We start from the raw sequence: 15,388 nt of genomic DNA, 5'->3' as shown, positions 1-15,388 counted from the left end.
CTGGGTTTAGTGTCAGGGGTTAGAGGTCAGAGGTTAGGGGTCAGAGGTTAGGAGTCAGCGGTTAGGGTTCAGTGGTTAGGGTTCAGAGGTTAGGAGTCAGAGGTTAGGGGTCAGAGGTTAGGGGTCAGAGGTTAGGGGTCAGAGGTTAGGGGTCAGGGGTCAGAGGTTAGGGGGTCAGGGTCTGGCAGTGACAGGTGAGAGCAGTCAAGGCCAGTGATGGTGCAGAGCGTTTCAATGAGACTTCTTCATCGCCAGAGGTTAGGGGTCAGAGGTTAGAGGTGAGACTCCTTCATCGCCAACCAATCAGGTCCTCGGTCTGTTGCGTCCATCTGCGTGTGGCTCAGGGGAGCCGGGGGAGCCACCAAAGACTGTCCAGTTAAAGGCCGTCTGTCAGACCAAACACCTCAAGGCTTCAGCCTCCATGAAAACCACAGGGATCACAACAAAACAGCAATAACAACATCACGTGTGTTATAACAGATGGTACAATGCGTTATAACAGATGGTACAATGCGTTATAACAGATGGTACAATGCGTTATAACAGATGGTACAATGCGTTATAACAGATGGTACAATGCGTTATAACAGATGGTACAATGCGTTATAACAGATGGTACAATGCGTAATAACAGATGGTACAATGCGTTATAACAGATGGTACAATGCGTTATAACAGATGGTACAATGCGTTATAACAGATGGTACAATGCGTTATAACAGATGGTACAATGCGTTATAACAGATGGTACAATGCGTTATAACAGATGGTACAATGTGTTATAACAGATGGTTTAAATGTGTTATAACAGATGGTACAATGTGTTATAGACGTATGAGGACCATGTATATAATTATAGGATTATGTTAACAGACTGCTCTACCTGAGAAAACCTATTCCATTCATACAATCTTAACTGTCCCCATGTCATGGTCATATCATGGACATCCTACCACACGCATGTTAACAGACAGACAGGGGATTCAGAACCATAGACATGTTAACAGACAGACAGGGGATTCAGAACCATAGACATGTTAACAGACAGACAGGGGATTCAGAACCATAGACATGTTAACAGATAGACAGGGGATTCAGAACCATAGACATGTTAACAGACTGTAGCAGACAGACAGGGGATTCAGAACCATAGACATGTTAACAGATAGACAGGGGATTCAGAACCATAGACATGTTAACAGACTGTAGCAGACAGACAGGGGATTCAGAACCATAGACATGTTAACAGACAGACAGGGGATTCAGAACCATAGACATGTTAACAGACTGTAGCAGACAGACAGGGGATTCAGAACTATAGACATGTTAACATACTGTAGCAGACAGACAGGGGACTCAGAACCATAGACATGTTAACAGACTGTAGCAGACAGACAGGGGATTCAGAACTATAGACATGTTAACAGACTGTAGCAGACAGACAGGGGATTCAGAACCATAGACATGTTAACAGACAGACAGGGGATTCAGAACCATAGACATGTTAACAGACTGTAGCAGACAGACAGGGGATTCAGAACCATAGACATGTTAACAGACTGTAGCAGACAGACAGGGGATTCAGAACTATAGACATGTTAACAGACTGTAGCAGACAGACAGGGGATTCAGAACTATAGACATGTTAACAGACTGTAGCAGACAGACATGGAATCCAGCTGCTGATTCAACACAATGTGAACACCTTCCCTCTCTCTGCAAGTCAGCGTCAGGTCTCATCTGTTCCACTAAAGACGGTGTTTCAGCACCCCAGATACTGTCCTCTACAACAATACACATCATCCTCAGAAATGAAGCGTCGATAGTTAAATCCTGTCTCCCTCCCCTCCCGTCAGACGAAGGTGTTGGGAGGGTCAGCTCTGATTGATAGTTAAACCCTGTCTCCCTCTCCTCCCGTCAGACGAAGGTTGTTGGGAGGTTTGGCTCTGATTGATAGTTAAACCCTGTCTCCCTCCCCTCCCGTCAGACGAAGGTTGTTGGGAGGTTTGGCTCTGATTGATAGTTAAACCCTGTCTCCCTCCCCTCCCGTCAGACGAAGGTTGTTGGGAGGGTTGGCTCTGATTGATAGTTAAACCCTGTCTCCCTCTCCTCCCGTCAGACGAAGGTGTTGGGAGGGTTGGCTCTGATTGATAGTTAAACCCCGTCTCCCTCCCCTCCCGTCAGACGAAGGTGTTGGGAGGGTTGGCTCTGATTGGCCAGGCCAGCTTCTTCTCCTTGGCCTCGCGGTCAAACGTGTCGTAGACGGAGTCTTTGGTGAGCGTCGTCTTGGTCGCCACGGGGATATCCACCACGCCCACGTAGTTACTCTTGGCCATGCGGGAGCTGGCGGTGATGGTGTAGGCGTTGCTACGGTAACACTTCATAGAGGACGTGCAGAAGGTCTCCCTCATGCCGCGTCTGAAGTTAGCGTTGTAGACGGAATAGAGCGAGGGTTTCGAGGCGGCGGAGCTGAACGACACCCAGACCACACAGCAGAACACCAGAGCCCCCTGTCTGCTGGGGCCCGGGGCCTCACTAGGGTGCCACACCTGGACCACGTAGAAGGGAGTCCAGGTGAGGAGGAACACCACGTTCAGCATGAGAAACATCTTGATGGTCTTCACTTTAGTCCTGGGGACGATGTTCATGGTTCTCCTGACCGTGTGTCCGTCGGCGCCGATCCTCCAGATGTAGTGGACCACACGCTGGTAAAACCACACGATGAGGACAGCTGGGACCAGGAACCCCAGGAGCAGGTGGACGGAACCGTACAGAACGCCATCCCAGCTTCCCGCCGGCAGGAAGAAGTCACAGTGCCCTCCCCCGTCCCCCGCCTCCGAGCCATAGAAGAAAAGACAGGGAGAGACGAAAGCGGCGTCCAACATCCAGGAGGCCAGGATCATCCTCTTCGCTTTCTCCCTGGACACCTTGAAGCTCAGTGGGTACACAATGGTGTAGAACCGGTCCACACAGATGGACAGCAGAACATACACCTGGACACCAGGACACAGGTGCTGCAGGTAACGAACAGCCTTACAGGCGGCAGCGCTGAGAGGCCAGCCCCCGCAGGTCACCTGGAGGAGGATGAAGGGAGCACAGCCCAGGGACAGCAACAGGTCGGCACAGGCCATGGACACCACAAAGTAGTTTGTAGTGGACTGACTCCTTCTGCTACGGTGGATCACTACACACACTAGAACATTACCCAGGATGGACACCAACCACAGGAGACTGAACACCAGCCCCAGAACAGCCACCTCCGCTGGGGTGAGTTCATACCACACCTGGGTGGTGTTCTGGAGGCCGGAGGAGGAAGAGGAGGAGGAGGAAGAGGAGAGGGCGTCGTGGTTCCAGATGGAGGGTGTCGCTGAACTGGTGTTGCCCCTGTCTGAGAGGTTAAAGGTCATGGGGAGGGTAAAGGAGGGGGAGAGGAGGGGCAGGAGGGAGGGCTTGATGGCGTCTGTTGATTGGGCGTAGACCATGCCGCTACCGGGAACAGCACCACAGGAGACCTGCAGAGACAGCACCCACAGGAGACCTGCAGAGACAGCACCCCAGGAGACCTGCAGAGACAGCACCACAGGAGACCTGCAGAGACAGCACCACAGGAGACCTGTGGAGACAGCACCACAGGAGACCTGCAGAGACAGCACCACAGGAGACCTGCAGAGACAGCACCCCAGGAGACCTGCGGAGACAAACACACAAACAAGATGTTGTGAGATGGAGGAGACTTACTAAACAGTAGGTAATAAATAATAGCATCTGCATTGTATATGATATATACCTGTATGGAAGAGGACGTTCATGGAAATAAGATGCCTTCAGAAAGGATTCACACCCTGGGACTTTTTACACATTTTGTTGTGAGTTAAAACATGGATTAGAATGGATCAAATCCAGAGTTGTGTCAATACCCCATAATGTCAATTAAAACTGAAAAGCTGAAATGTATTGAGTCAATAAGTATTCAACCTCTCTGTTATGGCAAGGAGCCTAAATACGTTCAGGAGTCAAAATGTGCTCAACAAGTCACACAATAAACTGCATGGACTCACTCTGTGTTCAATGATAGTGTTCAACATGATTTATAAATTATTTTATGTAACTAACCAGTTAAGAACACATTCTTATTTTCAATGACGGCCTGGGAACAGTGGGTTAACTGGTCTAGGAACAGTGGGTTAACTGGTCTAGGAACAGTGGGTTAACTGGTCTAGGAACAGTGGGTTAACTGGTCTAGGAACAGTGGGTTAACTGGTCTAGGAACAGTGGGTTAACTGGTCTAGGAACAGTGGGTTAACTGGTCTAGGAACAGTGGGTTAACTGCCTTGTTCAGGTAGCAGAACGACAGATTTGTACCTTGTCAGCTCTGGGATTTGATCTTGCAGCCTTTCAGTTACTAGTCCAACGCTCTAACCACTAGGCTACCTGCTGGTTACTAGTCCAACGCTCTAACCACTAGGCTACCTGCTGGTTACTAGTCCAACGCTCTAACCACTAGGCTACCTGCTGGTTACTAGTCCAACGCTCTAACCACTAGGCTACCTGCTGGTTACTAGTCCAACGCTCTAACCACTAGGCTACCTGCTGGTTACTAGTCCAACGCTCTAACCACTAGGCTACCTGCTGGTTACTAGTCCAACGCTCTAACCACTAGGCTACCTGCTGGTTACTAGTCCAACGCTCTAAACACTAGGCTACCTGCTGGTTACTAGTCCAACGCTCTAACCACTAGGCTACCTGCTGGTTAATAGTCCAACACTCTAACCACTAGGCTACCTGCTGGTTACTAGTCCAACACTCCGATCTAAGAGATCAGTCCTATTCTAACCTGAGGAGAGATCAGTCCTATCCTAACCTGAGGAGAGATCAGTCCTATTCTAACCTGAGGAGATCAGTCCTATTCTAACCTGAGGAGAGATCAGTCCTATTCTAACCTGAAGAGAGATCAGTCCTGAAGAGAGATCAGTCCTATTCTAAACTGAGGAGAGATCAGTCCTATTCTAACCTGAGGAGAGATCAGTCCTATTATAACCTGAGGAGAGATCAGTCCTGAGGAGAGATCAGTCCTATTCTAACCTGAGGAGAGATCAGTCCTGAGGAGAGATCAGTCCTATTCTAACCTGAGGAGAGATCAGTCCTGAGCAGATATCAGTCCTATTCTAACCTGAGGAGAGATCAGTCCTATTCTAACCTGAGGAGAGATCAGTCCTATTCTAACCTGAGGAGAGATCAGTCCTGAGGAGAGATCAGTCCTATTCTAACCTGAGGAGAGATCAGTCCTGAGGAGAGATCAGTCCTATTCTAACCTGAGGAGAGATCAGTCCTGAGCAGATATCAGTCCTATTCTAACCTGAGGAGAGATCAGTCCTATTCTAACCTGAGGAGAGATCAGTCATGAGCAGATATCAGTCCTATTCTAACCTGAGGAGAGATCAGTCCTATTCTAACCTGAGGAGAGATCAGTCCTATTCTAACCTGAGGAGAGATCAGTCCTGAGGAGAGATCAGTCCTATTCTAACCTGAGGAGAGATCAGTCCTGAGGAGAGATCAGTCCTATTCTAACCTGAGGAGAGATCAGTCCTGAGGAGATATGAGTCCTATACTAACCTGAGGAGAGATCAGTCCTATTCTAACCTGAGGAGAGATCAGTCCTGAGGAGAGATCAGTCCTATTCTAACCTGAGGAGAGATCAGTCCTGAGGAGAGATCAGTCCTATTCTAACCTGAGGAGAGATCAGTCCTGAGGAGATATGAGTCCTATACTAACCTGAGGAGAGATCAGTCCTATTCTAACCTGAGGAGAGATCAGTCCAGAGGAGAGATCAGTCCTATTCTAACCTGAGGAGAGATCAGTCCTGAGGAGAGATCAGTCCTGAGGAGAGATCAGTCCTATTCTAACCTGAGGAGAGATCAGTCCTATCCTAACCTGAGGAGAGATCAGTCCTATCCTAACCTGAGGAGAGATCAGTCCTATTCTAACCTGAGGAGATCAGTCCTATTCTAACCTGAGGAGAGATCAGTCCTATTCTAACCTGAAGAGAGATCAGTCCTGAAGAGAGATCAGTCCTGAGAGATCAGTCCTATTCTAAACTGAGGAGAGATCAGTCCTATTCTAACCTGAGGAGAGATCGGTCCTATTATAACCTGAGGAGAGATCAGTCCCGAGGAGAGATCAGTCCTATTCTAACCTGAGGAGAGATCAGTCCTATTCTAACCTGAGGAGAGATCAGTCCTGAGGAGAGATCTGTTCTATCCTAACCTGAGGAGAGATCAGTCCTATCCTAACCTGAGGAGAGATCAGTCCTATTCTAACCTGAGGAGAGATCAGTCCTATTCTAACCTGAGGAGAGATCAGTCCTGAAGAGAGATCAGTCCTGGGGAGAGATCAGTCCTGGGGAGAGATCAGTCCTGGGGAGAGATCAGTCCTGAAGAGAGATCAGTCCTGAAGAGAGAACAGTCCTGAAGAGAGAACAGTCCTGAAGAGAGATCAGTCCTGGGGAGAGATCAGTCCTGAAGAGAGATCTAAACTGAGGAGAGACCAGTCCTATTCTAACCAGGGAGTCCTATTTTTATTTATTTTTCTCTCTCTCTCTCTCTCTCTCTGTTGAGGAACTGTGTTGAGGGGATGGCTTAATGGGTGATAGAGGACCTGTGTTGAGGGGATGGCTTAATGGGTGATAGAGGACCTGTGTTGACGGGATGGCTTAATGGGTGATAGAGGACCTGTGTTGAGGGGGTGCTTAATGGGTGATAGAGGGACTGTGTTGAGGGGGTGATAGAGGAACTGTGTTGAGGGGATGTCTTAATGGGTGATAGAGGAACTGTGTTGAGGGGGTGATAGAGGAACTGTGTTGAGGGGGTGATAGAGGAACTGTGTTGAGGGGGTGGCTTAATGGGTGATAGAGGAACTGTGTTGAGGGGATGGCTTAAACAACCACAGAGCCTCTTGTTAATGGTTTATATAGTCTCAGTAGAATATCAACAACCTGCCCCGAGGAGCAGTAACTGCTGAAGAGACAAACCTATTCATTAGTCACTCCAAGAGACAAAGCTGAGCCAAACCACCCCAGGAGACAGCAGGTTGCACAGAGGCAATAAGCAGGAGTCTGTGGGGTCCTGAGTCTCTCTAGGGATAATCATTAAGGTTCTGTGGAGGCTGAGGTACTCTAGGGGAGGGGGTTATGTGTGGAGGCTGAGGTAATCTAGGGGAGGGGATTATGTGTGGAGGCTGAGGTAATATAGGGGAGGGGATTATGTGTGGAGGCTGAGGTAATATAGGGGAGGGGATTATGTGTGGAGGCTGAGGTAATCTAGGGGAGGGGATTATGTGTGGAGGCTGAGGTAATCTAGGGGAGGGGTTAATGTGTGGAGGGGATTATGTGTGGAGGCTGAGGTAATCTAGGGGAGGGGATTATGTGTGGAGGCTGAGGTAATATAGGGGAGGGGATTATGTGTGGAGGCTGAGGTAATCTAGGGGAGGGGATTATGTGTGGAGGCTGAGGTAATCTAGGGGAGGGGTTAATGTGTGGAGGGGATTATGTGTGGAGGCTGAGGTAATCTAGGGGAGGGGATTATGTGTGGAGGCTGAGGTAATATAGGGGAGGGGATTATGTGTGGATGTGATTATGTGTGGAGACTGAGGTAGGTTATAGCCAACCCAGACCCAGGGGACAGGTTTATGTATAAAGGTTGAGGTAGGTTATAGCCAGCCCAGACCCAGGGGGCAGGTTTATGTGTTGAGGTTGAGGTAGGTTATATCCAGCCCAGACCTAGGGGACAGGTTTATGTGTTGAGGTTGAGGTAGGTTATATCCAGCCCAGACCTAGGGGGCAGGTTTATGTGTTGAGGTTGAGGTAGGTTATATCCAGCCCAGACCTAGGGGACAGGTTTATGTGTTGAGGTTGAGGTAGGTTATATCCTGCCCAGACCCAGGGGACAGGTTTATGTGTTGAGATAGGTTATATCCTGCCCAGACCCAGGGGACAGGTTTATGTGTTGAGGTTGAGGTAGGTTATATCCTGCCCAGACCCAGGGGACAGGTTTATGTGTTGAGGTTGAGGTAGGTTATATCCTGCCCAGACCCAGGGGACAGGTTTATGTGTTGAGGTAGGTTATAGCCAGCCCAGACAGGTTTATGTGTTGAGGTTGAGGTAGGTTATATCCAGCCCAGACCCAGGGGACAGGTTTATGTGTTGAGGTTGAGGTAGGTTATATCCTGCCCAGACCCAGGGGACAGGTTTATGTGTTGAGATAGGTTATATCCTGCCCAGACCCAGGGGACAGGTTTATGTGTTGAGGTTGAGATAGGTTATATCCTGCCCAGACCCAGAGGACAGGTTTATGTGTTGAGGTTGAGGTAGGTTATATCCTGCCCAGACCCAGGGGACAGGTTTATGTGTTGAGATAGGTTATATCCTGCCCAGACCCAGGGGACAGGTTTATGTGTTGAGGTTGAGGTAGGTTATATCCTGCCCAGACCCAGAGGACAGCAGCAGCTTTGTGCTTATCACACATCTCATGTTTACTGTAGTGGCTCTCCTCTCTCTACCTTCATACCCTCTATTCCCTTGGCAACCATCGCCTGAGTCAGCCCTGACATCCACACACACAGCCTGATGAGAGAGATGCCTGAACCTCAACAAGCCAGCTGCTGCTGCTGAAAGATATACAGTTTACAGTGTTTCTGGGCTGGAGAGAGGACAGCACGACACCATATCAACATAACACCACAACACCACAACAGACCAGTGTCAAACCCACAACACCACAACAGACCACTGTCAACACCACAACACCATGACAGACCACTGTCAACACCACAACACCATGACAGACCAGTGTCAACACCATGACAGACCAGTGTCAACACCACAACACCATGACAGACCAGTGTCAACACCATGACAGACCAGTGTCAACACCACAACACCATGACAGACCAGTGTCAGCACCACAACACCACCACAACACCATGACAGACCACTGTCAACACCACAACACCATGACAGACCAGTGTCAACACCACGACAGACCAGTGTCAACACCACAACACCATGACAGACCAGTGTCAACACCACAACACCACCACAACACCATGACAGACCACTGTCAACACCACAACACCATGACAGACCAGTGTCAACACCACGACAGACCAGTGTCAACACCACAACACCATGACAGACCAGTGTCAACACCACAACACCATGACAGACCAGTGTCAGGTAGATGGACAGAGTATCATGACTGATCTACTCCATACCACTATTAGTAGCAGGTAGATGGACAGAGTATCATGACTGATCTACTCCATACCACCAACAGCACTATTAGCAGCAAGTAGATGGTCAGAGTATCATGACTGATCTACTCCATACCACTATTAGCAGCAGGTAGATGGACAGAGTATCATGACTGATCTACTCCATACCACCAACAGCACTATTAGCAGCAGGTAGATGGACAGAGTATCATGACTGATCTACTCCATACCACCAACAGCACTATTAGCAGCAGGTAGATGGACAGAGTATCATGACTGATCTACTCCATACCACTATTAGCAGCAGGTAGATGGACAGAGTATCATGACTGATCTACTCCATACCACCAACAGCACCATTAGCAGCAGGTAGATGGACAGAGTACCATGACTGATCTACTCCATACCACCATTAGCAGCACGTAGATGGACAGAGTACCATGACTGATCTACTCCATAGCACTATTAGCAGCAGGTAGATGGACAGAGTATCATGACTGATCTACTCCATACCACCAACAGCACTATTAGCAGCAGGTAGATGGACAGAGTATCATGACTGATCTACTCCATACCACCAACAGCACTATTAGCAGCAGGTAGATGGACAGAGTACCATGACTGATCTACTCCATACCACCAACAGCACCATCTGGCCTACATGAGTTCTGCTGTTCCCTGACAGCGCAGCAGCCTCCACACAGCAGGCGGGACAGGATAACATGTCTCGTGATATTCCGTTTCAGAATAATAGCCTATCAACATACAACCTGACAAAACCATAGACTTCCAGGACAATACACGACAAAGAAAAAACGACCATGCAGCAAGCCCTTTCCAAACAACCAGACAGACACCGGTTTGTTTTGTAGCGCAAACGTTGTGCGAATATTCTGTGACCGGAGACAAAAGCTACAGCTCATATATTTCACAGATGTATATTATTGATGCCCGTTGAATTTGAATAACATCTATTACATCTCACTCGGACGGACGCACACAGACTCAACACATCCCATCTCATCTTCTGCACATCCTACCATTCCAGTGTTTTACTTGCTATATTGTAGTTACTTCGCCACCATGGCCTTTTTTTGCCTTTACCTCCCTTATCTCACCTCATTTGCTCACATTGTATATAGACTTGTTTATACTGTATTATTGACTGTCTGTTTGTTTTACTCCATGTGTAACTCTGTGTTGTTGTTTGTGTCGCACTGCTTTGCTTTATCTTGGCCAGGTCTCAGTTGTAAATGAGAACTTGTTCTCAACTAGCCTACCTGGTTAAAATAAAGGTGAAAAATAAAATAAAGAATATTGTGATGGACACATTCATGTAATCAAGGACAACGTTTAGGCAAAATTATAAACCCATTCTGAATCTTCCTAATTATTATCAGCTTGGCCTGAAATGCTCATGATGTCGAAACGTTCTGCCAGGTCTACCCGGGTAACTGTTAAAATAATCATCAGTCACGTACCTGTCTCACGGTAATAACGGTCGCATTTTACGTTCTGTGTCTAACTCCGTATTATTCCGTCAATCTAACGGATATTGTGCTGCGGAGGATCGCCCCGGTTCTTCATCTGAATCACGTCCGTTCGGTTCGGTTCCAACCGTTAACAATAACAGCCTCTTCCTCTTCGTGACAACTGCGGCATTCCTGGAAAGTGGAAACTGCTTAGGAACGAGACAAAATGTCGCGGGAGAGGAGGGGAGAGGAGAGGAGAGGAGGGGAGGGGGGGCAATATAATTAAATCAATACATTTTCTTTCAATGGAGACGGTCACATGGTGTGATGATCACGTGCCCACTAGGATAATACAGATAGAAAGTTAGAAACAGCAGAATAGACTAGGACTAATCTGTGAACAACACAGGATCTGTGTCAAACAGCAGAATAGACTAGGACTAATCTGTGAACAACACAGGATCTGTGTCAAACAGCAGAATAGACTAGGACTAATCTGTGAACAACACAGGATCTGTGTCAAACACCAGAATAGACTAGGACTAATCTGTGAAGAACACAGGATCTTTGTCAAACACCAGAATAGACTAGGACTAATCTGTGAACAACACAGGATCTGTGTCAAACACCAGAATAGACTAGGACTAATCTGTGAAGAAACACAGGATCTTTGTCAAACACCAGAATAGACTAGGACTAATCTGTGAACAACACAGGATCTTTGTCAAACACCAGAATAGACTAGGACTAATCTGTGAAGAACACAGGATCTGTGTCAAACACCAGAATAGACTAGGACTAATCTGTGAACAACACAGGATATTTGTCAAACACCAGAATAGACTAGGACTAATCTGTGAACAACACAGGATTTTTGTCAAACACCAGAATAGACTAGGACTAATCTGTGAAGAACACAGGATCTGTGTCAAACACCAGAATAGACTAGGACTAATCTGTGAACAACACAGGATCTTTGTCAAATCTCTAAATAATGATGTCTCCTCCATCACAACTGATCTGACAGAAGTGCCCAGGTGAAGGCCACCTTAATGATGATCTACCACCATATTCACTTCACCTGTCAAGTCTCTTCCAATCAGTGAAGCTGAAGGGGATGAGGAGGGGATTTGGAAGAACCCTGCTCCTACCCAAAAGGAGACCCCAGGACTCTACCCAAAAGGAGACACCAGGGCTCTACCCAAAAGGAGACCCCAGGACTCTACCCAAAAGGCGACCCCAGGACTCTACCCAAAAGGCGACCCCAGGACTCTACCCAAAAGGAGACCCCAGGACCCTACCCAAAAGGAGACCCCAGGACTCTACCCAAAAGGAGACCCCAGGGCCCTACCCAAAAGGAGACCCCAGGACTCTACCCAAAAGGAGACCCCAGGGCCCTACCCAAAAGAAGACCCCAGGGCCCTACCCAAAAGGAGACCCCAGGACTCTACCCAAAAGGAGACCCCAGGGCCCTACCCAAAAGGAGACCCCAGGACTCTACCCAAAAGGAGACCCCAGGACTCTACCCAAAAGGAGACCCCAGGGCCCTACCCAAAAGGAGAGTCAACAGATATGTAAAGCAGGCAGAGCCATACCTCTACCCTGAGTCAACAGATATGTAAAGCAGGCAGAGCCATACCTCTATCCTGAGTCAGCAGATATGTAAAGCAGGCAGAGCCATACCTCTACCCTGAGTCAACAGATATGTAAAGCAGACAGAGCCATACCTCTACCCTGAGTCAACAGATATGTAAAGCAGGCAGAGCCATACCCTGAGTCAACAGATATGTAAAGCAGGCAGAGCCATACCTCTACCCTGAGTCAACAGATATGTAAAGCAGACATTTAAGTAGGCTGATGATTGTTAGATGCTGATGTGGGTCCATCTGTCTGACAGCTGTAGAGTTAATCTACACCAATATTTTAATGAAAACATGATCAGCCCATATGACATCACTGCCCTCGCTCTGTCAAGGGGTCTGGACCTTATGTGGTAGTGTCCTAGTTCTGTATTTTATTAAAACATATTTTGTATATTTTAACTTGGGGGACTGTAGTGACTCCTCATGCACTGAGTCCCACCACAATCACATTACATAGATGCTGTGTGCACAAACATGCATTTAATTATTATGCTTCAACTGCATTGGTAAGTGATTGACCAAATCTATAGGCTGCATTACACCCCAACAGTGCAGTAGTCAGGGAAGGTAGTATGACAACGGAAGAGGCCGGATGAACAACTTGCTGTCCAACACATTACCCTTATATTAACAACATGCTGTCCAACACATTATCCCTATATTAACAACATGCTGTCCAACACATTATCCCTATATTAACAACATGCTGTCCAACACATTATCCCTATATTAACAACATGCTGTCCAACACATTATCCCTATATTAACAACATGCTGTCCAACACATTATCCCTATATTAACAACATGCTGTCCAACACATTATCCCTATATTAACAACATGCTGTCCAACACATTATCCCTATATTAACAACATGCTGTCCAACACATTATCCCTATATTAACAACATGCTGTCCAACACATTATCCCTATATTAACAACTTGCTGTCCAACACATTATCCCTATATTAACAACATGCTGTCCAAAACATTATCCCTATATTAACAACATGCTGTCCAACACATTATCCCTATATTAACAACATGCTGTCCAACACATTATCCCTATATTAACAACTTGCTGTCCAACACATTATCCCTATATTAACAACATGCTGTCCAACATATTATCCCTATATTAACAACATGCTGTCCAGCACATTATCCCTATATTAACAACTTGCTGTCCAACATATTATCCCTATATTAACAAAATGCTGTCCAACACATTATCCCTATATTAACAACATGCTGTCCAACACATTATCCCTATATTAACAACATGCTGTCCACACATTATCCCTATATTAACAACTTGCTGTCCAACACATTATCCCTATATTAACAACATGCTGTCCAACACATTATCCCTATATTAACAACATGCTGTCCAACACATTATCCCTATATTAACAACATGCTGTCCAACACATTATCCCTATATTAACAACATGCTGTCCAACACATTATCCCTATATTAACAACATGCTGTCCAACACATTATCCCTATATTAACAACATGCTGTCCAACACATTATCCCTACATTAACAACATGCTGTCCAACACATTATCAACATGCTGTCCAACACATTATCCCTATATTAACAACATGCTGTCCAACACATTATCCCTATATTTACAACTTGCTGTCCAACACATTATCCCTATTTTAACAACATGCTGTCCAACACATTATCCCTACATTAACAACATGCTGTCCAATACATTATCCCTATATTAACATTAACAACATGTCGTCCAAAACATTATCCTTAACTTAACGAAATGCTGTCCAATACATTATCCCTACATTAACATGCTGTCCAACACATTATCCCTATATTAACGACATGCTGTCCAATACATTATCCCTACATTAACAACATGCTGTCCACACATTATCCCTACATTAACATGCTGTTCAACACATTGTCCCTATATTAACGACATGCTGTCCAATACATTATCCCTACATTAACAACATGCTGACCAATACATTACCCCTACATTAACAACATGCTGTCCCTCCCTCTATCAGGTGATGATAACATGCTGTCTCTCCCTCTATCAGGTGATGATAACAACATGCTGTCTCTCCCTCTATCAGGTGATGATAACAACGTGCTGTCTCTCCCTCTATCAGGTGATGATGACATGCTGTCTCTCCCTCTATCAGGTGATGATAACATGCTGTCTCCCCCTCTATCAGGTGATGATAACAACATGCTGTCTCTCCCTCTATCAGGTGATGATAACAACGTGCTGTCTCTCCCTCTATCAGGTGATGATGACATGCTGTCTCTCCCTCTATCAGGTGATGATAACATGCTGTCTCTCCCTCTATCAGGTGATGATGACATCATCCTTCTATACAGGGGCTGTTGCCCATCTCATATTACAGGGCTGACGTGGACGTCTGCTGTCGAAGCAGCACGTTGCCATGGCAACAAACGGAGAGCAATATCCAAGACACTCCGTCTCCATGGGAGACCAACAACTTTGTTTAGAGTGGAGAGGAGCTCTGGCAGAGGGAGATAGGGAGATATATGGAGAGAGAGGGAGAATAGACAGAAAGACTGGAGAGATGGCAGAAAATTGAGAAGGGGAGAGAGAAAAAGAGAGGGAGAGGAAGGGGACAGAGGGAGAGGAAGGGGACAGAGGGGGAGAGAAAGAGGAAGGGGACAGAGGGGGAGAGGAAGGGGACAGAGGGGGAGAGGGAGGGGACAGAGGGGAGAGGAAGGGGACAGAGGGGAGAGGAAGGGGACAGAGGGAGAGGAAGGGGACAGGGGGAGAGAGGAAGGGGACAGAGGGAGAAAGGAAGGGGACAGGGGGAGAGAGGAAGGAAGGGGACAGAGGGAGAGAGGAAGGGGACAGAGGGAGAGGATGGGGACAGAGGGGAGAGGAAGGGGACAGAGGGAGAGGAAGGGGACAGAGGGAGAGGAAGGAGACAGAGGGAGAGGAAGGGGACAGAGGGAGAGGAAGGGGACAGAGGGAGAGGAAGGAGAC

The 15,388-nt window shown here is 47.1% G+C and overlaps 1 protein-coding gene across 2 annotated transcripts; it reads right to left on the bottom strand.

Moving 5' to 3' along the window:
• Positions 1-750: 750 nt before the first annotated feature.
• On the bottom strand, positions 751-10,890 carry LOC139393018 (G protein-coupled receptor 19). 2 transcript variants are annotated; one of them, XM_071141334.1, is made up of 2 exons: positions 10,749-10,890; positions 751-3,538 (listed from the first exon to the last, which is right to left on the bottom strand). In XM_071141334.1, the coding sequence occupies exon 2, from the start codon at positions 3,480-3,482 to the stop codon at positions 2,181-2,183; it is 1,302 nt and encodes a 433-aa protein (XP_070997435.1). In that variant the 5' UTR covers positions 3,483-3,538; positions 10,749-10,890; the 3' UTR covers positions 751-2,180. The 2 variants fall into 2 exon arrangements, with proteins under 2 accessions (XP_070997435.1, XP_070997436.1); XM_071141335.1 differs by lacking the exon at positions 10,749-10,890 and adding an exon at positions 3,689-3,715 and having other exon boundaries at positions 751-3,588.
• Positions 10,891-15,388: the final 4,498 nt, after the last annotated feature.

This window comes from Oncorhynchus clarkii, chromosome 33 (assembly GCF_045791955.1).
Source record: "Oncorhynchus clarkii lewisi isolate Uvic-CL-2024 chromosome 33, UVic_Ocla_1.0, whole genome shotgun sequence".
Taxonomy (NCBI): Eukaryota; Metazoa; Chordata; class Actinopteri; order Salmoniformes; family Salmonidae; genus Oncorhynchus; species Oncorhynchus clarkii.
This window is presented reverse-complemented; position numbering and strand designations above follow the sequence as displayed.